General features: G+C 32.5%; 2 protein-coding genes across 4 annotated transcripts in view; both read right to left on the bottom strand.

Moving 5' to 3' along the window:
* Nucleotides 1-1,868: 1,868 nt before the first annotated feature.
* LOC111623635 (organic cation transporter protein-like) lies at nucleotides 1,869-11,214 on the bottom strand. 3 transcript variants are annotated; one of them, XM_023366294.1, is made up of 11 exons: nucleotides 9,807-11,214; nucleotides 7,116-7,461; nucleotides 5,980-6,083; nucleotides 5,755-5,909; nucleotides 5,189-5,357; nucleotides 4,487-4,634; nucleotides 4,237-4,328; nucleotides 3,938-4,152; nucleotides 3,697-3,878; nucleotides 3,473-3,612; nucleotides 1,946-2,846 (listed from the first exon to the last, which is right to left on the bottom strand). In XM_023366294.1, the coding sequence occupies exons 2-11, from the start codon at nucleotides 7,437-7,439 to the stop codon at nucleotides 2,801-2,803; spliced, it is 1,575 nt and encodes a 524-aa protein (XP_023222062.1). In that variant the 5' UTR covers nucleotides 7,440-7,461; nucleotides 9,807-11,214; the 3' UTR covers nucleotides 1,946-2,800. The 3 variants fall into 3 exon arrangements, with proteins under 3 accessions (XP_023222063.1, XP_023222062.1, XP_023222064.1); XM_023366296.1 differs by lacking the exons at nucleotides 7,116-7,461; nucleotides 9,807-11,214 and adding an exon at nucleotides 6,334-6,723 and having other exon boundaries at nucleotides 1,949-2,846; XM_023366295.1 differs by lacking the exons at nucleotides 5,189-5,357; nucleotides 5,980-6,083; nucleotides 9,807-11,214 and having other exon boundaries at nucleotides 1,869-2,846; nucleotides 7,116-7,614.
* A 154-nt stretch (nucleotides 11,215-11,368) lies between these two features.
* Nucleotides 11,369-25,431, bottom strand: part of LOC111623634 (protein FAM91A1-like) — a 52,899-nt gene continuing 38,836 nt past the window's right edge. Inside the window, exons 14-22 of the mRNA XM_023366293.1 lie at nucleotides 21,740-21,826; nucleotides 20,172-20,404; nucleotides 20,014-20,101; nucleotides 19,825-19,935; nucleotides 19,480-19,593; nucleotides 16,749-16,818; nucleotides 12,746-13,244; nucleotides 12,141-12,210; nucleotides 11,369-12,064 (exon numbers count right to left, since the gene is read on the bottom strand). Of these exons, the coding sequence (XP_023222061.1) occupies nucleotides 11,942-12,064; nucleotides 12,141-12,210; nucleotides 12,746-13,244; nucleotides 16,749-16,818; nucleotides 19,480-19,593; nucleotides 19,825-19,935; nucleotides 20,014-20,101; nucleotides 20,172-20,404; nucleotides 21,740-21,826 (1,395 nt within the window). The 3' untranslated portion in view covers nucleotides 11,369-11,941. The remainder of the gene's footprint in view (nucleotides 12,065-12,140; nucleotides 12,211-12,745; nucleotides 13,245-16,748; nucleotides 16,819-19,479; nucleotides 19,594-19,824; nucleotides 19,936-20,013; nucleotides 20,102-20,171; nucleotides 20,405-21,739; nucleotides 21,827-25,431) is intronic.

Below are 25,431 nucleotides of genomic sequence, written 5' to 3'. Positions count from 1 at the left end.
TTGGGTTGCATAATTACATGTGCAGTACATACCAGAGATGGTAAACTATTTTGAATCTGCATGCCAAAGTAGAAATATTTTAATTCTTATAAATTTCATACATGCCAGTCATAAAAACTTTAAAGTAAATTCAGTTTATAATTTTGGTTTTATATTCAGTTTGATTTATTTTTTCAAATTTACTCCAATTAATGTCATTTACAAGACATTATACTTGGTCAGATTAACATCAAACTGACTTTGGAATATTCCGTATTGAAGAATTAATTAAAATTATAATAGTAATATACAACAATATTTGCATTATTCTATTTATAATTAATTAAATATTATTATTTGTATTTTATCCAATGAAAAATAAATGAAATTGGTTGGCGTTCGATGTCTGTCATTCTTTGGGTGCATATGTCGTAGATTCGTCATCTTTGGTATACAATACATTTAATAAAGGCATTATCTAACATCAGTTTAATGTTATAATAAATCATAATATAAAATAGAATAATAATAGGATAAATAAGTATGATTGATCAAATAAATCAAGAGCACAATTATACAAATTTTAAGCTAGAGGCCCCAAAAATTGTAGACTAATTTTAATGCTGTAACAAGTCTTTAAAGAGAAACACGACTAAGAATGTGTTTCTATATTAACAAGCCGCACGTTAACTCGAAAACCATAAATTTTCCACCCCCGCTCTAGTCTATATTAATGTATTCTAGCTGTTACCCAATACATCGTTAACCCAATTCTTCCACGCGATTCGGTTTTTATCTTTCAATGTAGATTCAATAAAGATAAAAGAATGTCATTTATTTTCTAATTTATATAGAATAGTAATCTATGCAACAATCAAATAATTTATAAAGAAGCTAAAACAAAACATGTCTTGAAATGATTCTTACTGAACACACATTGCATTTATATATCAGAATCAGAGGGATTCACATAAATTACTTTATAATTGAGTTTATACTTTATCATTGTAATATGTAAACAAGTCACAAATTGCTTCTTAAGTAATCATATATAAAGTAATTAAAAAGGAAGAAATTTGAATATTTTTATTTAGTTAAAATTTGTAAGCCACAATTGCAGAAAAACATAAGCCCTTAAGTGAAATTCCATTTGACAATCATCCTACTGTTGTATTCAGGTAAATTATTAGAAATTGTTAAATCAGATATTTTCAGAGTACAGTACAATGAAGTCTACTGATTTGTAACTTTTATCCTGAATTAATCACTTTTTATTGATCCAAATGAGCTAGAGGATTATAAAATTTGGTATTTGATATTTTTTCTTATGTATTGATGGAATGGACAGTTTTCTTGGTAGAAGTGTACTTCTAGGGATTTTTTTTCCATATTTTACAATCAAATTTTCTTTGAATTTGATGTTGATAAGAGAATTTCGTCATATATTAAGTTTGCCATAAGTTAAATTTGGTAAAATTTCTTGGGAAACTTTATTTCGTCTGTTCGACATCTAATTTGCATAGACTGTACGTTGAACACGAGCTGATTGGCAGTGGGCGTGAGCAGTCGAACAGCTGTTAACTGTGCGAATTTCATACGACACGTTATGACGGTTTCCTTGTCTAATTTGACCCGAATGAAAATTGGTGGATCTGGAGTGTTTGTCGAAATCGACGAGACTATTGTGTGCAAAACGAAAATACTAGGAGACCTGTTCAGCATACGAGTAAGGTTTATCCGGGAGTGGGACGTGTTTCAGTATGGGTAAGAGGAAGATTGTGGACGTGTGTTAAGAATACAGAAAAGTGTGTGCGAAAGAATCAGCCGAAATATGTCAACGGTGAGTGGAAGATTTTTTTTTCTTTTACTTTAAGTGTCAGTGTAGTTAGTAGCTGCGCCGGTCACCATCTTGTTTGTGGACGTCGCCTTCATAAACAAGATGGCGACCGGAAGTGTTGTCGCCATAAGGGCTATCTAAGTAATCATTAACGTAAAATTTTAATCTCCGTCTTCTTCAATTGCTTCTTAAATGCAGTCAATTCCTTATATTTGGATACAAGGCAAGGAATGCAAAATGAAATTGGAGATTAAATATTTTGCAAAGCAAAAATTTAAGTGAACAGCGCGCAGCTTTTCGGGAAAGTACTCTATTTTGATAGTTTTAATTCATCGAATGCCCGAATCATCCACACCAGGATCCATTTTGACTTGAAATCGGGAGCGAGAGAGCATTTTTCTTTTAGTTTCTTTAATTTAGTGGGGAGATAAACGGTCGTGTGTGTCCCCTGTAGGATCGGACTTAATGACAATTTTACTCGTTATTAGCATTTACAACTTTTCATAAAACCCATCCCTACCCTCAAAATTACCTTTAATACCTAAGTTTTTTTTTTAATAAAATACGATAACAGACGGCACCACTAACTGTTGCTGGGAAAGTTAAGCAACTCGCTGGATATTAGAAGTAATAATGATAATCCTATTTGCATGTCAGTTTTATTCTTCATCTTCACTTATTGATAATGATAAGGTAAAAGTCTAGAAATAATCTCAAATTTTCATCGGGTCTTCAGTTTAAAATATAATTTTATTGGTATTTATATTAAATTGTCTCTGGTAATTTCCTTGTTTTCTTAAGGATACAAATGTAGCGTTAGTATTTTCAGGGAGTTTATTACAAATAATTTTACTGAATTTTCAGCTATTTACCACAATTTGTAAATACCTAAAGAGAAAGTTGATAGTCGAAAATGAATTGTGTGTTGCCTTTATTATTACCTATATTTGCTCTTTTATAATTCGCTGAGCTGAATTAAAAGTCTTAAAATTTTTCAAGCTCGTGCTCGGACGGAATTTTGCGAATTTTCCTGAAAATAAATTAAAATTTCATTAATAAATTTATTGGCTGTGGACCTATATGAACATAAATACACGAGTAGACTAGGGTGACTAGCTGCCACGAGAGAGATGAAATATCTTACATAATTAAGTTGTTTAAAATGGAGATAGGAAGTACGAGTATATTTGATATAACTGCTATATAATTAAATATTTCGTGTTATAATTGGATTGTACACGTTGGATTAAAAATTGTGGATAAAACCACTGAACATTGGTGGTTGGTCGCAGGTTCGCGCCTCGTCAACGAGCTAACCACTGGGGTATTCCGGGTTTTCTTCACCAAATAGGGACCAGATTACCACTGAAAATCCCCCTTGGCAGATCGCCTATACATTGCATCGCAGTATCACACCAAATCATGCAGTTGATTTCAGTTGTATCCATTACGAATGTCTAAAGAAAAATGAGAATCGAGGAAGGATTCCAATCCGGATCTTGTGTTTCGTCCCTCGCTCCTGCCGATCGATCCCATTGCGGGTCAGACCCTCCGTTAATTGAGGTAATCGTGGCCGACCATACAGCCTAGTGTTGTCATCAACTGAGGATTCTGGTCCAATTTATTGAACAACAAATTTTGAAATTTACGACTTACTTTCCAAATTGTTCTCCTTGTTCTAACGTATCCGGTAAGACGATTTTGTTTGTTTCGGGAAGACAAAGCGCTAATAATCCACTAACAATGGCCAAACCGCCAAAAAGCCCGAAAGTAACACCAAGGTGAGTGACTTGTCCCTTTAAAAAATAATATAAATTATTATCCAATAAGAGCAATTAGATTAGAAAAAAAATAACTTTTTTATAACGTTAAACACTTACCAATTCTTTAACAAATGGCGCAATTGCAGAACCTATTCTTGCGAAAGTGGAACTGGTACCGACTCCAACGTTACGTACCACAGTTGGAAATATCTCGGCCGAAAAGATATAAACTATGATGTAAGACGAGGTGATGCAAAACTTTCCCAGCATGGAAAGTGTCATTCTCAACCATAATAGATCTGCCAACGGGTCGCGGATTAATTAATTAAATCGCATTGCAAACAGTTAAGAAACTCACCTTCTGGTACAGCTATAGTAGCGATACAAGCGAGACCTCCAAGTACCATTGTAGACATAAGAGGCAGCCTCCTCCCATAATATTTAACAACAAATATGCTAACGATGTACGCGGGGAATTCGACCGCTCCAAATATGAAGAAACTCAAAAATGGATTCCCTCCGATTTCGTTGGTATTTAGAGAAAGGCCATAGAATACGAACGCATTTACGTACCTGGAAAAAAAAAAGTTTAAACGTAATTAAAACTGACGTCTTACATTGCAATACGCAAGTTTAATCTTTTATATTGAAATTTACCAACAGAAACAGATGATGATTGTCTTTTTCCTCAAGTTTGACGATTTTAAAAGATCGAAAATGTTTGCTTTCTTGCGATTTTCTGTAGAATTCTGAAATCCGAGATTAAATATGGAAAGATTAGGGGCAAGAGACCTCGATTAACAATAAGAAATTCCCATGAAAACCGAAAGTCGCGTTATTTCAATACAAAAATTTTCGTATTTTATTACAATTAAATTTAGAATTTACCATATACTTAATGCCTTACTTGTTGAAGCGAAGCCTGGAGCATTTCTAAATCACTTTTAATGTTGTCCACGTTACGTTTATTAATTAATGCCGCCTTCTTTAATACGGTTTCTGCTTCTTCCAATTTCCCTTGAGTTAGTAACCATCTTGGAGATTCCGATAAAATCCTTTCCGAGTTAAATTAAAAACAATATTAAATCCTAACTTTTTATTAAAAATATTAAGTCATTTGGACGGGAAAATTAACATAAACTAGGCCTATCCTTGATCTAAGCCCACTCTGTAGGTCCAAATGACGTGAAATATGAGAAGAAAAAGAAAATTTCTCACTTTGGCCACTAGATGTATAAAGAGCGCTGTAGTGTCCAGACATTATTACAGAATATGCGATTTAAACAGTACTTTTTAAGCCAATTTAAATTGTTAAATCAAGTTTTTTAAAAAGTTTTTTTGGATTGGCATTGCAGTGGTAAATTTGAATTTGGGGTCTCCTCGTACAATGTTGACTTCAGACATATTTTGGGGAATCCTCGTTAGTTTATTTTCACGCGATCTCTGAAGGGTCAAGTTGTGCGCTGAGTCTGCACCACACCGTCAATCTACGACCCCCAGATATGGCGCCACATTTAAATTTCGATATTTTTACTATGGTAATGAGTTTATATTTAAAAAAACGATTGATTTAAGGCCCACTATTGGTGGGACCTAAACGAATACTTACCACCATAAAGAAACCAGTCCTAAAACTGGGATGGTTATGGCCAGCTGCATGTAGAACCAGTTTCGAATCAACCAGGCAATTCCCGGAATCATGATGTATCCCGTGGCCCATCCGAAATCTCTTGCTATTCCCAAAACTGTTCTGTAATCTGGTCCTACCGTCTCCATTACTAATTACGAAAAGATGTGTTATTTCAAACTAAATGCTTAATTTAGCATATATCGTAACCTTAATCGCCCACCAGTGGCCAAGCGGATAAAACCTGGTGGGTCCACGGTTTGACCACGTGGAGTTTTTCGGGTTTTTTTACGTTAGTAACACCTAAATAAGGGTCAGTTTTCCGTAGAAAGTCTCCTTTGCCAGATCGACCGTGTCTAAGATGAAAATGGTGTTATAAATGCAGAGTAATCCCGGGAATCTCCACGTGGCCAGGCCCACCAACGTTAAGTAGTTTTTATCTACTCTGCCACTGGTGGGCACGCGGGCATTTCGCGCATTCGTAATGTTGAAAAGGGGGTGTAGCGTGCACGGTCCGTAATTAATTATGGAAACAATTAGGCACTTACATAATACAAACGCCGTTATGTAGAGACCGCATCTTCCCAGGGCGATCAGAAATCGTGTGATGGCAAAAATCGTAAAATTTGGAGAAAAGGCGCAGACGATTCCGGACACAAACAGAATAAATACAGACGAAAGCATCACGGGGCGGCGGCCATATCTGTAAATATACTTTATTTGTTAGATTCACTCGTCGTTGGGAATGTTTGGGCGCTTTAAGCACGACCTACCTATCCGATAACTGCGATAAAACCACGGCTCCCGCGATATATCCGGCCATGTATATCGTCTGACTTAAGGATACCAAAAACGATCGGTCGCATACTAAATCCCACTAAAAACACAAAAAAAAAAAACAATACTTATAAACACAAGAATTGTGTTTTAAATTTAAGGCCGATTATAACCTCCAAAAATGGAAAAAACCCATTAAACTCTCCCTCTTTCCGAGGGTGGAGTTTTTAAATTCGCCACACTGTCACACGATTGCGTCATTGTGGTGCCCATTACGTTACTCCGTTATGGGCTTGGACTCTTAACGTCTGTAGCACAGAACACAGCTAAACCGGAACAAAATGGGTTACCTTCACCTTTTATTGAAGGTTAACAAGTTTACTCTTTTCGGGGTGGTCCAAAAGCCAGTTAACCACTGTAGAGATTAACTAAGCAAGGTTTTATCATTGTTCTAGCAATTTTCTATGGATTTCACACACGAAAATACCATTATTTTAATATTAAAACGTTAATTTGATTAATTCTGCAGTTGGAAACTCTAAATAGTTGCTATAATGTTTACAAACGATAAGATTTACACGAGAAGAATTTATTATTATCAAAGAATTCATTCTTAGATAATAAAAAGAAAAACAATTCTTAGAAATGACTTAATATCTTCCGTCAGTATGCAAAGTAATATACATTCTTTAGTTCTAAGCATAAATTTTGGTATAGGGAAAACACCTCACGCAAGAACACTTGTTTAGGGAAATAATCAAGCAGTAGTAATTACTGGTGTGTTCTCTGCAGCAAAATTTATCAGAACAAGTAACAATTAATTAACAAGAAAGTATTATTATTATTATTATTATTATTTAAATTCGTGACAATATGTATAACAGAATTTGATAAAAATATTAAAATTTACCAATTATCATACAGTAATTTCCTTATATTTATATCTATATGTAAGTTAACCTTTCACCTTAATAGAAAAAAAGTGTAGTAGCTATTTTTTGTTAAATGGTTCGTGTTTGTTTAAGCGCTTTTTATGTATACGACGACCCCTTTACAGTTAATGTTTATAGGACAGGACAGGACACCTTACAACGTAAATGAAAATAATAAAATAAAACAAAACTTGACTCGCCTCCTCGATGATAGTGGCAGAATAGAAGGAATGATCGTACATCCATTTATCGCACTTTTCTGAAGACAGATTTTCGGGGGGTCGACACTCTTGCCAACCTTCCCTCCTCCTCCACGTGACGTTTCCCCACGATTGCTGGCTGAAATTGCTGGAAATTTCGGAAGGAATGCACCAGTGTGCCACGTTGGGTGCGTAAAATGCGATTATCAAATGGTTCCAAGCGGCGGGGAGGCCCAAACAAAACACCACGATAAATATGGTCCTCTGCCAGTGCCCGAACTGCCCAATTACGTCCGTAATGTCCTTAACCGAGGCTTTGTCCATGCCGATTCAGAATGGAATCCGACTGAAAAATTTAAACTCGGAAAGTTATATTTAAAATATTTATATAACGTTATCGCTGCTCCGATATAAATACGGGATATACTAGCCTGGACCTACGTAACACGAGTCCGAAGTCTTGCTCGTGTTACGCTCGAAAAATTTGGAATGTTTATTTATAGTTACGTCTACCGAGACACCGTTTAGCGGTTATTTCGTGAAACAAAACTAGTTTAGGTTACCTGTTTTATAGGGAAACGGGGAAATTTCTGGAAAAATTTTTAATTAACGTGACTTTCATTTTTCGTAAAGACATATTTTGTTCTACATCTACTGTTTAAGATAAAAAATAAAGTTACATTAAGTTAATTACTATAATGCAATAGTAGAGCGAAGAAAACGAATTTATTCTGTGTGTAGTTAAACGCTGTTGATAATTAAATCTGTAATTCTTTAATTATTAAATAATAGTGATGTAACGAATATTCGGTTACTATTCGGTATTCGGCCTATTTTTCACTATTCGGCCGAATACCGAATACCTAAAAACAGGAGTAATAAATAACAAAAACACAGTAAATTAATCATTTTGTTATTTAGATTTAATGTTATCGAGTTAGTGTCGTTTGTTTATATTTATTTATTTATAACTTGTAACATGCGCAAAATAAAACAGAAAATAATAATAGTCACATGTATTCACAATTTATAATTACAAAGATCAGCACACGTACACGTCTATCGTTGGAGAATCCTCGCACATCTGAGGGTCTGACCCTGCCTATCCTTCTTTTTAAGCGCTCGTCTTTGCTCTTCCCTTTCTCTTTCCTCTATCGCTCTAATCCATGTATGCCTGTGCATACATCATAATACGCGCTCACGATACTTTCGATTCGTCACTTTTCCGTCGTAGAGTTCCCATTTTACAATTACGTGACTCAGCCTGGTGATAACGGAGAAAAGAGACAGATAGGACGTCGATATAAGTCACAGTTATGATTTCACAGATTCGAGACAGCTTGATAGCCCGAACGGCCCCAGGCTTTCGCCCGTGCACGCTAAGTGACTTTCATTACAAGCATTTAGCTTTCCGAAGTCTATGACAACAATTGTTTGGCATTGACGGCCGCGAATTTCGTGCCAATAAGCTGCTTCGACTTGTTCGATTATGTTATCAACTCAATTTCATATTTATTTTCACATTTTCACTTCGCGGTCCTTCTCTGTTCTTTTTCCGTTATTTACACGTGTAGGTCATTTCATTGTTATTCACATTTGATATCATCATTTATCACATACTGCCATGACGCTCTTGTCTGTCCGCTACAACTGTCAAGAATTAACGCGATTGGCGAAGCGTAGTGACAGCGGGCCAATAGAGAGCAGGATCCTTGCCATAATGCGGTTTGCGCGCCAATTTTCATACGTGCGTTAATCGAGCCGAATATTCGGCTATTCGGCCTGAGGCCGAATATCCTATTCGTTACAACACTATTAAATAACACAAATTTTGTTTGTTGTGCTTCTAGATGTAATAAGCGTCATATATCCTAATTTTCCCCAATTTGCAGAGATTCTGAGAAACTAGAAATGTCTAGTGGGCCCCGTGCCATTGAGCCCGTGTCCCCAAAACATTCCCCCGCGGAGAAATATGTCTGAAGTCAACACTATAGGTGGGGGCCCCCTAATACAAATTCACCCGGGTCCCACCGAGTCATAACGCGATAGAGCCTAAAATGAATGTGGTCATACGAATAGCTGTTGCCATGTCTTGATATACAATATCAATACTCGTAAATAATTTATGTATACTCTTTACAATGCGTTACAAGGAGAGTTGGGACCCTTATGTAATGCTATGGTTTCGATCTTTATGATAGCAGCATGATTCGTTTCAGTTTCAGTTTCAGGTGTTGCATAGACAAACGTAATGTTTACGTCACTGCCTTGTACCTGTTGAACCACAATTTTTTTTTCACCCTCTTTGAAGCTTAATAACGCCCGTGCTTTTAGTCGAAAACTTCTGAAATTTTGTAGGGAGGTTTGCGTATTAGGGGGATTGATGCTATTAAGTTTTGATGGTTAAAGGTCGAGGGGTGGGCAGATAAAGTGGATTCGCGTGTCGTATCTCGAGTAGGGTCGGACTTAATGTAACTGATGGTGCCACCAAAATTTTAAAGGTTGCCGGGAAAGTTAAGCAACTCGTTGCTGGATTTTTTAGTATCCAAGACATTTTCGATGTACGTTTAACGCCCATTGTCCGATATATCTCATAAATAAATTTTGAAGAAATTCATTCAGCTAATTATTTTACAACAGTACACGGTACGTAAAATTTTCATTTCCTTATCTCTAAATATCAATACATACAAAATTATAGCCCTAAGCACTTTCATTAGGATTAATATCTGGACTTTGGCTGGCCAATCCATTAGGCAATGGTGTGCTATAGCTTCGTGGGGCCCCATGTAGAATGTTTCTGTAATGAAGAAAAATGTGAAAAATAAGTGAAACAATTCGTTTCCAGGAACGAACATAATTTTTACATAATATTTTTATTTATCTTGAAAAATTCAATCATCATCAAATAAAATATGAATGATATATCTCTATACAGGACATAATTTTACTATAATAATAGAAAAGTAAATTTATATTAATTATATATGTATACAGAACAAATTTTACATTTGATTGTATTGGAAGATGCAGTTCTCATTTTTTCTTTTAATATGAACAATAATAATCTACATTGTATGTTTACATTATGTACAGGGTTAAATTAACAACATATTTCTCTGTATGTACAGTAACATTTATACCATACAGAAGAGAGGTATGTAGTGTGCCAGACTTAGCGTTAAACGTTACCCAAACATTAATTGATTTCGAGTTTTATCAACCAAAATATACAACAAAAATTTATAATAAAAACATGTGTTACATGATACATTACATCAGTGTTACTTAAAAAATAGATTGTTACACTTTAGATTGTTTCAATCCTCTTCTAATCAATTTTAATTAATTATATTAACTTAATAAACACTTTGTTTACTGAGAAAGAATTAAATTTTAAAAATGTATTAAAATTATTGCATTATACTGTTTATATTTGTAATGTCTCGTTCAATAATGAGGTGCAACTGTTTTAAAATCAGTAATTCTAAACCTGGAGTGCAAAACGACCTTTTCGAAAAGATAAATCACTGAGTGTCGGTATCGACATTAAGAAACCAGTATGGAATGAGTCGATTAAAAACAGTTGTTTTATACCGAGAGACGACGGCAATAATTGTCAAATTTTGATTACCAACAATACCATAAATGTTAACAATTATAAATCTGAAATAAAAGTAAATATTCCCCATTAAAATTCTAATTAGATTTTAAGAGAGACTTAGAAATAGCTCAATTGCTAAATGTTCATCAATTCTATTTCTATTTCTTTTTCTCTCTCTCTCTCTGTTTATGCAGATAATATAAATAATGTCTCAAAAACTGATACATTACAGGAATGTTTCTTTATCAAGTGCAATGCCTTTAATCAGTGCATTTGTCTTTAGTTTTATAATTTTGTTACTTTGTTGTTTCTCAACTGCATTTCTAGATTAGATCTGTCAAATACTTGTAACTATAAATAATCAAAGAAAATGAAAAAAGAAATTATATTCAATTTCTATATTTTTGTCCGTCTTTGCCTAAAATTCCCTACGTTACTTTGTGCCTTCGGAGTATTTGTTCGGTTTTATTACCAGGTTTTCGACTATCGATAAATTTCTCTCCATTTACTTAATTTCAAAAATGTGATGTTGAAAAGTAATCTAAATATAAGATTGAAAAAATTATATTGCTTAAAATTAATATGCCAGTATAATTTTCATTTAAGAGCTATATCTGCAACGAGCGGCTTATTAATTTCAGTTTTTGGATTTTTTTTCTCCAATGCACATCTCTCATCAACATATTATATTTCTTTAAATAGCACCAGTTTTAAATTTATAAAAATATCATAAATGATTTCAAACATAAATATATGCAAAGAAATTGTTCTGGAAAAAAGCAATCTACTTTTTTAATAAATCATTTCCTCTGAATCTGCCACGAAAAATAATTCAATGTGATTAATAAATGCTTGTGCATATAATCAGCATATTTGTTTTACTTCACGCTTAATTAAAATATTTTTTGGTGCAATTATTTACATAGGAATTTGTAGCTTCTCATATATTTAGAAAGTTAAGGAGTTAAACAACAACAAATATAATTTGCCTTTAGAATTTGATTTAAATTTTATGAACAAAACAACTTTTTAAGCACCAAAATTAGTTTGCTAACAATAGTTGCCTCGTATTTCGTATTGTATAGCCATTGACCACCTTCTTACAAGTTAGTTTGGTGCCGTCGGCTACATTGTAGAATTTAATTAAAATCTTTGTCTTAAAGATATATTGGTGATTGTTTATAATGTGCTTAACTTTCTAATTTGTACTTCTATAGCGGCATTATCTCCAGTCCCAAGGAGATAATTTTCCGTCTACGAACATTAAATTTTCCGTCGGAAGCGGGAGTTCCATATCACAGCCAGGAATGCTGATGTTGTTTTTATCACACGGAATTATAGTTTTCTAAAAAAAACCAGTGAAAAATTATAATTAAACAAAATTATTCCATGTTGGAAAGTGAATATAATTATAATTTTACCTGATTATCTTTAATAAATTTCAATAAATTAAGGCACAGTTCTTGACTAGATGCTGTTGACTTAGTAAGACTGAAAAAAATATAGATGCTTTATTAATAAATATCGCTCGACCTTTTTAATTTATTATATAGCAGCAATTACTAGAATCTTCCTTCTCTGTGACAATACCACGGAGAAGAAAGACAATGAAAAAGTCAGCATTTGCTTAGAAAAAATTAAATATATTATTGATTGAACAATTAGATTCTTGTGTGATAAAGTACTTACTTAATGTCACTAACTTAAAATATGTAAATCTGAATTAGATTGATATTTTTTTTTACAGTTCTTTAATCTATTAAAATCTGATCTGATCATAAAGATTGGCTTCAGTTTTGCTACATACAGTAAAACTTTCTATTCTAAAGTTTGATAACTCTTTGTCATCTGTTTATGAATAATTAACTTATGTTATCAAGTAATTTTGGTCTTGATATTGCAGTGTCTATTATAATAGAAAAATACTCTGGTTGAGTAAATAATTTTACGTAAATCTTCAATATGGCTTGCTTAGACTACAAATATTTGATTTTTATTTTTAAAAATCACTTTTAAAAAACTTTACCTTTCTGGTTTACAAAGTCCTTGATTTATGATACGCTTACAAACTTCGGTGTTAACTCTGCTGTCGAAAAGAGGAATTCCAAAACAACAATTTAAAATTGTCCAATCGTCTTCGGAAATACTGTCTTTTTCTGCAGAAATATCTAATATTTCAGGTTGCTCGTCTAAATCTAATGTCAAATTGCCAGTTTTTGATTTAAATACTTGTTTAGGAGTCTCTACCAAAGCATTTTCTTGAAAACTATCCACTTCGGCAGCAAGAAGTTGTTTAGAGTCGTCATTAGCAATTCCATTTATGGGAAGATTTGTAACCTGCTGTGCTCCTTCGTCTTCGGAGTTTGGCAAAATATCCTCGGACGTCGCATTCTGAACATTATTCACTTCTTTATTTTGAACCAGTCGAAGCATAGTTATGTAACCACAGCAATGAATTAGATCCAAATGCTTGGCTAGTGTTCTAACGGCTCTGTGATATTCAAAATTATACAAAGAAAATTCGCCTATAAAAATAGAAATTTTAATTTAATTAAAAAGCTGTCTTTGTAAGATCTTAAAATTTGATTCATTCTGACTTAATTATAGTCACATAGCTTAAAAGAACCATGGAACAAGTCATGTATGAAAACAGTTGTGTGCAGCATCAAGGAGAGAAAGGTCCGAGTCAAAATTAGCTAAATTGATTAATGCATTAGAATAGAGAAGTCTAAAGTTAATAAAACCAAAATGGAAGGAAGAGTGCTATATGTATGGTTAGGTTTAAATTGGCAAAATTATCAAGAGAGTTAATCATTTCTGGATACCTTGGCTCAATCATGGAGGAAGAAGTTGAAAAGGGAAGTTACTAGTTGAATCCAAGCTGGATGGAAGAACTGGAAAAATTTCTGGAGTTTTATATGACAAGAGGATGCCAGTAAAACTGAAAAAGTAATGTATACAAAACTGAGACAAGACTGGCAATCAAGTATCACACAAAAACCTCATTCCTGAAAAGAAGATCAACAAGATAAGAATTGCAAAAATGATGTGTGTGTATAGAGTAATGGGATGGACTAGATTAGGATTGAACATATAAAAGAAACAGTATAATTGACAGAATTGGTTAAGAAGATACAGGTCACTCAATCATATTATCAAGTTTGCTTCATTTTGTTTAATGAGAAGGAAAAAATGAAAATGGTGGGAAATGAGTAAAAAAGGAAGAAAGGAAAAGGCAGATAGATGGATGGATGTGATAGTGTTCTCCCCAGAAATTTTTACTAGCTGGATGGAATGAAGAAATAGCCAAGTGGACGAGAAAGATGATATAATTTTGCACAAACACATACATTATATAATCAGTTTCTAGAATCTGATCCCTTTGATCCTCAGATATTTCTTCCTTAATGTCTCTACCCTCCATTACTTTTTGGTATATTTTCTTTTAAGGTCTTTATCAGCCTTCCTCTCATTTTTATGGTTTTGTTCTGTGGCTATCCCTGGAAATTTATTATTTATGCACAATGAAGTGACAAATATAAAAGATATAGTATAGTTATTTTTTATTTCATCAATATTAAATACTTTGTGTGGATACAAATGAAAAAAGTAATCTGTGTAATCTTGTCAATGCATCCATTTCAATTGCATTTAGCAGGGCTTCATCTGTTTTTTTGTATTTCCTACATTTTGGGTCCATAAAATGCATAATATCTTCTCGTTTTGGTGTTACATAAAAAGAAAATGGAACATAAGATTTTGGCATTCCACCTCCATTTCCAATCATCCTCTTAAACTGTCTTTCCTATTGTTCAATTCTCCCCCATCTTGATGTAATGGTAACACACATTGTAAGGTCTACATTTTCTATTTTATACTACTATCCTCATACAAATTGCTTTTTTCATACTCATAGGCAATCTATCTATATGCATATACATTAACCAAAGCCGAGTATTATCGGGCTAGAAACGGCTATAATACTAATAATTTAATAGACAATTTGGCATTAGAGTTAGGCACCATTTCTTGATAAATTTAATAAGTATAATAATTAAACTCGATACACACTTTAAAATTCCAAGACAGATGGCAGTATGACTAAATTCTATTGTAGGTTGAACGTAAAAATAACAATAATATTTGAGTACAATTCAAAATGTTATGCATAAGTTTAGATTAGGATTGATATGTACTGTACTGCAATACAATACAGCAATAGGGGTTAGGTATATTGAACTTCAAACCAACAATTAATATTTTAATTAAAACAAAAATTCACAGAAATGTAGGTACCCAATAATTTTCAAAAACACTCCCTTGGTATGATTTTTGGTATTAGAAACTTCACAAGAAATAAATAAAATTTAATTAGTAATTCACTTTACTTTAAAGCTAGAATCTGGTCAAGCAGCTCTGCCAAATTTCAGTTCTGCATTTGGTTTTTCAAAGTGAATTAGACAGTATAACTGGTATATTGTCATTAATGAATGCAATCATTAGACTCAAAGTCAGTTTTAGCTGTCATAAGTTACTTCTGTAGATCCCTGTCAACAGAAGAAAAAAAAACCAAAAAATTGAATGAAAAAAATATTTTTATGCTTTAGACACACAATTCAAATTTTTGTTTCTGCATTTTTTACAATTTATAAGAATCATTATTTTGATATGTCATATTGCCAAATTAACTAGCTGGGTGGAGCATCCAGCCAAAAGGGCCTGGGGAGAACACTGAGATAGACAAAGCTGTCAGGGAAAAGAAAGTAAAGAAATAATGAGCTTTCTAGACTGATAAGTCTTTTATTCATTTAAAAATAGTTTAGACATAATAATAAAAACAAATATATCTGATTAATTATTATTAATGATCTGCAAACAATCAAATTATTAATTAATTCATTTGTGCAAAGTAAAACTTAATACAGTGGATTCCGCTTAATCGGGGCCAAATCTCAAAGAAAGGAAACCAAACTAATAAATTAATACATAATTTAATTGCTTAATTGGGACAGTAACAGAGAAGGAATTTAGCAAGTTTTGATATATTTTAGTAATCTTCCGAAAATATGTAGGTACTACATACACTAATGTCGTGTACGCCTAACGACTGGCAGAGACAAAGTGATTTTGTCTTGCTTGGGCAGTTCGGTTTTTCCAGAGAGGGTCAGCATAGCGGGCTGTATCGCACAGGAATTTCAACTGAGGCTGACGAATTACTGACCCTGCTCTGGATTGGAACAAAGGTTGCCAGATGATTTTTTCAGGTCTCTCAACTGAGTTCCCTTGGAAGGTATTGTGTGCATAATTATGTCTAGATTTAGACCAGTATCGAGCTGGCCCATCTCCAAGTAAAGGAAACTGTGCCCAAACCCTTTTTCTCCCTTTAGAACAGTCAACACTAGCATTATGTGAATCAGGTACCTAATTATTATTAGTTTGTTAACTGGGACTAATCCATTTTGGCCCAATTAAAGTGGAATCCACTGTATTATATTATATGTATGAAGTGTACACTTATTTTAATTTTAAACTGAGTATAACTATAAAAATTTTCTAATCAGAGCACGATATAAATAAAATATTGGAATCATCATTAAAATTTGATACTGATCCTAACATATATTTAAGTCTTTTAATTGAGAAACTTTGAAATATGGATCAATGTTTATCAGTGTATATATATATAATTTGTGTAGAAAATGAAAAAATTCAAAGCCTGTGATCAAGATAATTTTGTATTTCTAATCCTACATATTTTCATGGAAGTAAATGATTAATCAAAAGAAAACTTAAAATTCTTTCAGTTTAGATATATCATCATTCTTTAATTAAAATGAAAGAATGATGATATATCTAAGAGTTCTATTATGTATTACCATAAATTATATTTAATTTAATTGATCTGAAAAAGTTCTCTTAGTGCCAACAGGAAAGAATAAACTACCATTCTGATATTTGTTATGTTCTGCTAATTATTTATCTATAAACCCCTTTTTAGTGATTACCAAAATAATAATAAATATACATACCTGAACTAGTGTTATAATTTTTATCAAATGGAAATGGAATATAAATAAATTCTCCGCCAGTTCCTTGACCCTGAAAATGGAAGTAAATTTTGAAACGTTACTTCATTTTATAGTAAGTGGAGTTATCCCATCCAAACTCGTCCGGATGGGCAACCTGATTTATTTTCTTGTTTTTTTCCCCTAACTTTTCCATACTTTATTACTATTTAACAGGATAAAATATGCAAAACCATAACAAAACAACCAAAAGTCCATTTGGGATGTCAAACTTTGACAAATCTAATATGGCTGCCATGGAACGAGATGAGAAAATATAAAATAATAGACATTTATGAAGTCATGGTATTTCTGCAGTTTACACAAATAAGTTTCACTTTAATGGTTAGCACTCATTAATCAGCCATTTATATATTCAATCACATGCTAAAATTTGTCAAATAAATAAGAATTTATACTGTATTTTCTAGGTTGTCATCCTGCCAGGATGTTTGAGATTTCTTTTTGTGTTTACACCTAATAAATGGCCATGTAGTGTGCAGTAATTGTTGAATTGCCTGATAGTTTGTAGGATACATACATGTATATTATAAACTATCAGGCAATTCAACAATAATATGTAGGATTAGAAATTAAGAATATCTGTTATTTTTCCAGCAAATAATGTATAGCTTTCTAGTTGTTCAAATTGTAGGATACATACATGTATATTATAATTTGAACAACTAGAAAGCTATACATTGTTATTTGCTGGAAAAACAACAGATATTCTTAATTTCTAATCCTACATATTACAATATATGTTGGTTAAATTATTTCTAAGTTTATATAGTTTGGATAACCAAGCTGAGCTGTCTTTATTAATTTTCTTTTTATTCTATAATTTCATATACAAGGTGTGGCAGAAAAGTAATGAGATTGGCATCATTGCAGGGACTGACATACCAGTTTCAATCTCGTGCAGTAACTGCATTATGGAAAATGGAATAACAAAATTTGGAGCCACAATATGCTATCAAATTTTGTGTTAAGCTTGGTGAACCCACGAGTTTGACCTACAAAAAGTTGCAACGTGCTTAGCCCTCACTCGAACCTCACTCAGAGGTGTGTGGAATATCTTCTACTGCTTCTAGGCCCTCTGAAAAACTTGTGCTTGAGTCAGACTGAACATTGCAGACATCTGGATGCTCCACCATGACAACTCCTATCACCAGTCCATCAACCAGTTTTTGACAGAAAAAGAAATTTCTGTGGTTCCCCAGGCCCCCTATTTGTCTGATATCAGTCCATGTGACTTGTTTTTGTTCCCCAAGATCAAAATCAATTCGAAAGGACATTATCAGCAGTACCAAGATGCTGCAGGCATTTGTAGTTGAAGTCTTCCAGCACTGCTAGAAGACTTCAACTAGATATGTATAGTTGCCCGAGGGAACAACAAAAATAAAATTGTTGCAAAAAATAATTAGTCTCATTACTTTTCTGTCACACTTTGTAGCATACTTTAGCTTCAATTGTTTAAATCATACTACTAGAAGATGCATTAGAAATATGATGTACCTCATCAGTATTAAAATATTGGTCTGCAATTTTCAAATTGCAAACCTATACATTCCCACTGTTGTCCATCTGTCCTTCATTAATCTTTCCATATCTGGTCTTGATTTTAAAGGATGAGGCCCCAATTAACTAAATACAAACTTCTGGTCTGGAGCAAAGTCACATGATATTTTAAATTAAATAATGATGTCGCAATTTTTAAACATTACAATAATATACACTGGAACCTCGGTATACGACTTTAATCCGTTCCTGGTGTTTGGACTTAAACCAAACCAACCTTTCCCATAAGAAGTAATGTAAAAATGATTAATCCATTCTCATGAAAAAAAAAATGGCTGGTTTTAAACACCTCACTTTCCTGGCTAGTTACATGCTGATCTCATGAAAAATCAAGCAGGATCTTTTTAGCTTTCTCGCAAATAATTGCTTCAGATACGCTGTCATCAGCACACTGTTTTTCAGTTATCCAAAGCAATTTCTCAACGTGATCTAATGTCTTCGATCTCATTTTAGAAATTGTCAATGTTGTGAAAGGGGTTAAATCAAATTTAATAATGTCTTTATTTTTCACGATTGTCGATATCATCGTTCTCAGAATACAGTGTGCAACAGTTAAATCTCAACAATCTCTTTTTTCAGTTCCATTGTGATTCTAGCCATTTTTTTATTTTTCTGTTGCCTTTTTGCAATTCATGATTAATAAAAATAATAAAATTTTACTTACAAATTAAAATCAGAAGAAATTTAACAAAGTTACAAACTGTGGCACCATGAGCGTCTAGTCTAGTCTAGTCTGATTTAATACACCGATAGTTCTACTTGTTCATAGATGGTGCATATAATTGAATTAAATCGTATACCGAGGTACCACTGTACATTTGACTTTTACATATATATAAATTATACCAACCCAATATTTTAAAATCTGGCAGATCATTTAGCAATGTTATCAGGCTATACTTTAAGGCTATTTTACCAGAATCAGAGCAATTTGTCTACAGTTAACTGATTTAACCACTATCTCCTGATAATTTAGAAACTGACTTCTAAATTGTTAAATTTATGAAGAGATGTTAACCTACTGTATCTCCAGACAAATTGCTTTAAATCTGATTGTTAAGTAGGCTATATTTTAATTATTACATAATATTGATTAATATGTTAATGACTGTACCTGGATTAGGAGAGCAGAATGACATAGGGCATCATTTAATGTTGGTAGAGCATTTGAAACTGGCATTGTACCTGGATCATGACCCCAAGTTGTGACTAATAATTTTTCGTGGTCCTAGAAATTATTAGACTGTTGTTATTTTTTTAATTAGATAATTACTTTCAAAAATCGTTAAGTTTTTTGATGTGTGTCATGTATAATTTTGATTTCACTTATAAAAATTTGTGATGATTGATGCAAAAATATTTGTTTTAATCAAATATTCATCATTATTTGGTAGATGAGCACTATTATAATTTTATACTGTAAGGTAATTCAGAATCAAAAGTTTATAAGAATTCTTACCCTAAACATTCTTGGTAATACCCGAAGTTTTGTTCCTTTAACTAATAATAATGACGGAGGTCCACACTGAGTTACGGAATACATATATAATTTAAACCATACTGAATTTACCTAAAATAAATAAGATTTATTAAATTTAATTATATGTAAATCTAAAAATAAAATTTACATTAATTGTTTTTATATTACTTCAGGAATTGCAGGACCCAGATGAGGAGGATGAGAACTAGTAATTGGTCGAATTTCGTTAGTCAAAGGTGCCATTGATATCAGCAAACTAAATAATTATGAGAAATTATTTCTGAAAGTATCAATTAAATTTAACTGAATCACTCAATAAAACTTACCAATAATTCTTGTTAAGTAATCTGCTACAAGTGTCTTGATCCAGATTTTGTAAACTTTCACAACGAATAAGGTCTAACCCCAATCCACTGACTGATCCTTCTCCACTGCCTTCTGGACCATTCTGTACCGGTATGACCATTTTTGTATTATAACGAAGAAATAATATAGTGTTTCTCAATGTTAAAGCATGATCAAAATATCGTCTAGCTTCTCCTTCTCCAACATCAGCAACCTGTCAATTAAAAATAATATACCATAGATCAGGAGGTGGGCAACCTTTTTAATTGTTTGTACCAAAATCATCTCACGTAACAACTAAAAAGATATCAAATAAACATAAGTTTGTTCTCAAAAGTTCTTTACAAATTCTTTACAAAACAAAAATTATATAAGATGTTGCATATTGCTTAGATTAAAAATGCAAAAATTATATACAGATTTTACCATTCCACTTAAAAAAATAAATAAAGGTGAGATCTGACTGGCATGCTAGAAAAAAGTCTTACTATCACACTACATAATATTAATTTATCTGTGTTAAATGATGTATGTTTTTGAGAACCTTTTAACAATTAATACCCTTTTGGTTTTCCAAAAGATTTTATCTTTCTCTTGCTTATGAATTTTTAAAAAGCTGAGTCAAACAGACAAAATGAGAATTTTTAAACTTAGAAGCGTTGAACAAAAACTAAATTAAGTTTAAAAGTTTTAGTTTATAAAACTGAAATGTCATTACAATGAGAAACACAACTTTCTCTTGGCATTAATTTTTCAGTTTTATTTACCAAAAAACTTGAATCAAAGTTGAATTTTTTAAAATTTGTGCAACTATTATCTCTCTATAAACTTCACTACAGAAGATGAAAAGGGTGGCACAATTTCATTTTTAGATGTAAGCATTCACAGAACACCTAACAAACTAACATTTATATAGCAGGGAAGATAAACACAGCCATAGCTGACCTTAATATTGCATGCGTACTTGTATTCCTCTTTACTGCAATTAGTAAATAAGGAGTTACTAAGTGTTGTTACTGCAATAAACAGGATGGGATACTCTCCTGAAAAATGTAACCATCTTAATGTCAAAGTATTGAGATCACTGTATGTAAAAAAACAGTTTAGTGTTTGCACAACTTAAAAATCCAAAACGTGGGATGGTGTGGATTTAAATAACTTCACTTGCTAACAGGGCACAGCCATCTTTGATCAGTTATTGGTACCAAAGGCATCATAAATGAATTCCAGTAATAACTGTGATGTCAAAACACTCAACACATTTGGCAGTAATGTTACTATAGACACTGTTTGGCAGAAAAATACTCAACTGTTCAGAACAATTGAGTCTGTTGAATGCAGCCAATCAAAAATGTATTTTGAACATTGTAGATTGATTTTTCAATTGCATCATTTTAAAATCACACATTTGATATGTGTGATTTCAGAACCCTCTATAAAACAATTATACTGCAAAGTTATTAAAATGAATTAATTTGTCATTCTGTGTAATGAACTGTACAAATTAATATCTTAGATTTCTAATTAAGAATTCCAACAAAACTCTTACCTTTTCTAATTCAATAAGAAAACTATCCAAAGATTCATCTGATAATTTTCCTACTTCAAACATTGTTACTGCATGACTCTTCAAACCCTATATTATCATAAAAATTTATTAACGTTTATTATTAAGTAGAAATAATTAGAAAGAACTTTATTTAATATTTTAAAACACTTTAACATTTACTTATAATACCTTCAAATAGTTTGTTTTTTACTTCTATATATGAGTTTTATGACCAATGAAACATGATAAACATGAAATTTTTAATTAGAAGTTGAGTTCAAATGAATTATTAAACAGCTGTTAAACTTGTAAAATATTTTCAATGATAAATTCATTCGGTGTTTGGCCAATAACCATCAACTGAGTACATATAATCTGAATTCTTTTAGGTAGGATATGTCATTAAATTCTCTGTAGCTTTAAAAATCATATTATTTATATAGATAATATTATCAATTCATGTATCTTAATTTAGCTTATATATCATTACAAAAATGTACATAAATGTTCCTATGTCAATACATACTAATACTTTGATGAGTAAATTGAATTTCTCAATTTACATACTTGTTAAGTTGTAACAAAATATTATATAGAAAGTTGAGGTTAGATTGATGGTTTAGTTCTTTGGACATCTAAAACTTTGATACTTAAATTCAATTAAAATTTAATAATAAAATTAAAAATCAGTGGAGTAAAGGAAGTATCAATTATGGTAACTAAAAGTTTACAGCTGTTTAATATATTTTAATAGATCAATTTTTCTTAAGCCAAAGAATATATCCAAATATTTTTTGGCAGCAAAATTATCTCTAAAAAGTCACTTGTTAGCAATTCTTTTCATATTTTAGAATTCAAATTTTATTCAAAAGAATATATCATTACTATTTTCATTTACTGGAATGAAACAACTTCATATCTATAATAATTATTTATCAAATCCTAGACAGATATTGTATTAATGATACATCACTAAAAAAGTTAATATTCTCATCAGAATGACTGAAAATAATTACAGTTGTATAAACGGAAAAAATTCAATAATTATATTCCTTAAAGTTACTGCAAAGGAATGCCTTAGACTTTTAGATTACATGAAACCAAAATAACAGAATTTCTTCCTAATGTTGTGTCTGATACAATAAGAGAAAAACCCTATTTGGCATTGTAGTTACTCTTGTTTCAAAATAAGAGAGAGAATCATATATATATATGTTACTGGCAAAGTATGAAAAGCCGGCATTCTATAGAATACCTAGGCATTGTATATAATGCCTGGCGTTTTTAGGCAATCTATGAAATATGAGAATTATTACATGCTTTCCCTAGGCATTGTATATAATACCTAGGCAGTCTATAGAATGACAAATGCTATTTAGGCAAAGTATGAAAAAAGGTTCTGATAAGGCTATTATATAAATGACGTGCATTCTTCAAAAATACAAATGTTATTCTGAAAAAATAATGAGAGTGCCATTAAAAAAATTTATTCAAAATACGTAAAGAAAAATGAAAGTTGTACAAAACAAAATTTATGCCTTTCTTATTAAGGGAAACAAAATTTTCATATAAAAAATTACAATTAACCTACTTGTTGCAACATGGTAGGCTTGAATGACATTTTGAATTACATTTCATTACATTTTTCACGCAAAGACATTTCATATTTTGGCACTTTGTTTTACACATACATTTGACGAATCCTTGGCCGCTTCCACTGGACTGAGCAATTGCAACTGACCGGAGAGGAATTTTATGGTCAGGAATATCTTCAATTCTAAGCAAGTTCTTTGGGCATGGAGTGAATTGTGATCTCGCATATACTTGTTTTAAAATTCCTTCAGAAGTTCCAAGTCGGTAGAAACCATCCTCTGTCACACTCATTACAATTGCCAATATATTGCGCGAATCACCTTGCCCCTTGTCGACGTCAGGAATAGGAACTCGCACAGTAGTTCCCAAAGAAGCAGTGGGAAATTTTTTTTCCGAATTTATTTTCATTTTTTTGGCTTGTATTTCCAGATCGATTTTAGAATTTATTTTACCTTCAATAGCATTTTCAGTTTTGAAACAAAGAGTGCACAAAATATCCATTTCATCATCTTTACTAGCATGGCCACAGAAGGTATGAATTTTTTGACGACATTTTTTGCATGCAAGTGCATCACTCGTTTCCTTTAAACACACACAACAGGTATCAGAAACAGAAATCTCTTCAGTAAGCATGTCTTCATCGTGTTGGTTTACTCCACTAACGACTATAATCTCATCTTGCGTAATCTGATTAGTTTCACCTTTTTCCATTGTTTTGACGCTTTCTATTACTTTTTCTAGCTGCTCCTCTATATTTATGTCTTTTAATTCTGGTAGAAAAGAAAGCCCTACTTTAGGTTTGCAGCCAAAAAGAGCTTCGTATGTTCTTTTGATCCCAGAATGATGAGCTCTATTTTTCATAAATTGAACGAAACGTAGTCCGTCACTCCAGCGGTCAGATTTGTTGTCCTGCATCCAAGTACAGAGCATATTTTCGATATCTTGATTAGCTCTTTCGACACTACCCTGGCTTTGTGAATGGCGAGGCTTCCCGTGGACGATCTTCAGTGCTGGCCAAAACTCCTTCAAGCTGGTCACCACATTATTGGCAAATTCCCTACCATTGTCAGACTGTAATATAGATGGCGCTCCAAGCAACAAGAATATGTCCACTAGGTTGTAGGCTACTTCTTCAGCTCTTTTCGACGTTAGAGACTTAAGAATCACAAATTTTGTGAGATGATCTTGGTACACCATAATAAATTTGTATTCTCTATCTGGCTGAGACTGAAAGTCAATAAGATCTACTTGACAACGGGAATTAAATTCGGAAAAAATCATAGGTTTCACAACAATGCCCTTTTTAATACCTTTCTGTTTTTTCTGGCAAGGTTCACAAAGGTGGATGTACAGTTCAATATCATGACGTGTAACGTTTTTGTATTTGATTGAAAGTTCTTTCAACATTCTATCACGTCCTCCGTGTCCAATAGCCAAATGAGCTTCATGAAGTACGTGAAATAACTCTGAGTCTGTGACGTAATACTGTATAGTACTGACGCCTTCTTTAACAGGATAAATGAGTTTACTTTTGTTTTCTACAATCATCACATCATAGCGATTCAGCAACCAATAGTCCCTGGGTTCCTTCTTAGTAGTCATTTTGGCTTTTTGTACATCATTTATTAACTTCTGGTAAGTAGTTTCGGTTAAGAAAATACTGTTTTTTGCAGCATTAACTCGAATTTTGCACAGTTCATCGTCGAATCGTTGTTTCATGTCTATAGACTATGACACCTTCTCCAACACTACAGCTTGCTCCTCCATTTTCATGGACCACAGTAAAAAACTAATTTTTTGTTGAACAAATTTAAGTGAAATTGCGTATTTTGACACTCCCGAACAAACCGCAGAGTGCAACTGACAAATTCTAAGCCTGAGCCGCTCGTTAAAAGTCACGTGCCTTGCCACGTGATATTTGAAACGAAACGGAGATGTATTTCATACTTTGCCGGTTTCTCATTTGGCATTCTATAGAATGCCTAGGAAATCTGTAAAATATAAATCGTTTCATAGATTGCCGGCTAGTTTTAGGCATTATATACAATGCCTAGGCATTCTATAGAATGCCGGATTTCAAACTTTGCCGGTAACATATA

The sequence above is a fragment of the Centruroides sculpturatus genome, unplaced genomic scaffold (assembly GCF_000671375.1).
Source record: "Centruroides sculpturatus isolate CEXI.00-Female unplaced genomic scaffold, Cexi_2.0 scaffold436, whole genome shotgun sequence".
Lineage (NCBI taxonomy): Eukaryota > Metazoa > Arthropoda > Arachnida > Scorpiones > Buthidae > Centruroides > Centruroides sculpturatus.
The sequence above is the reverse complement of the archived record's forward strand: the minus strand, read 5'-3'. Positions and strand labels throughout refer to the sequence as shown.

What these genes read in the sequence shown, in the direction of transcription:
- LOC111623635 (XM_023366294.1), bottom strand. Translation starts at nt 7,439, where the DNA reads ATGGACAAAGCCTCGGTTAAGGACATTACGGACGTAATTGGGCAGTTC. An exon ending in CTGCCACTATCATCGAGGAG is followed by an intron (nt 6,084 to 7,115) that starts GCGAGTCAAGTT and finishes TTGTGTTTTTAG; the next exon opens with TGGGATTTAGTATGCGACCG. An exon ending in ATCATCATCTGTTTCTGTTG is followed by an intron (nt 4,153 to 4,236) that starts GTAAATTTCAAT and finishes TTTTTTTTCCAG; the next exon opens with GTACGTAAATGCGTTCGTAT.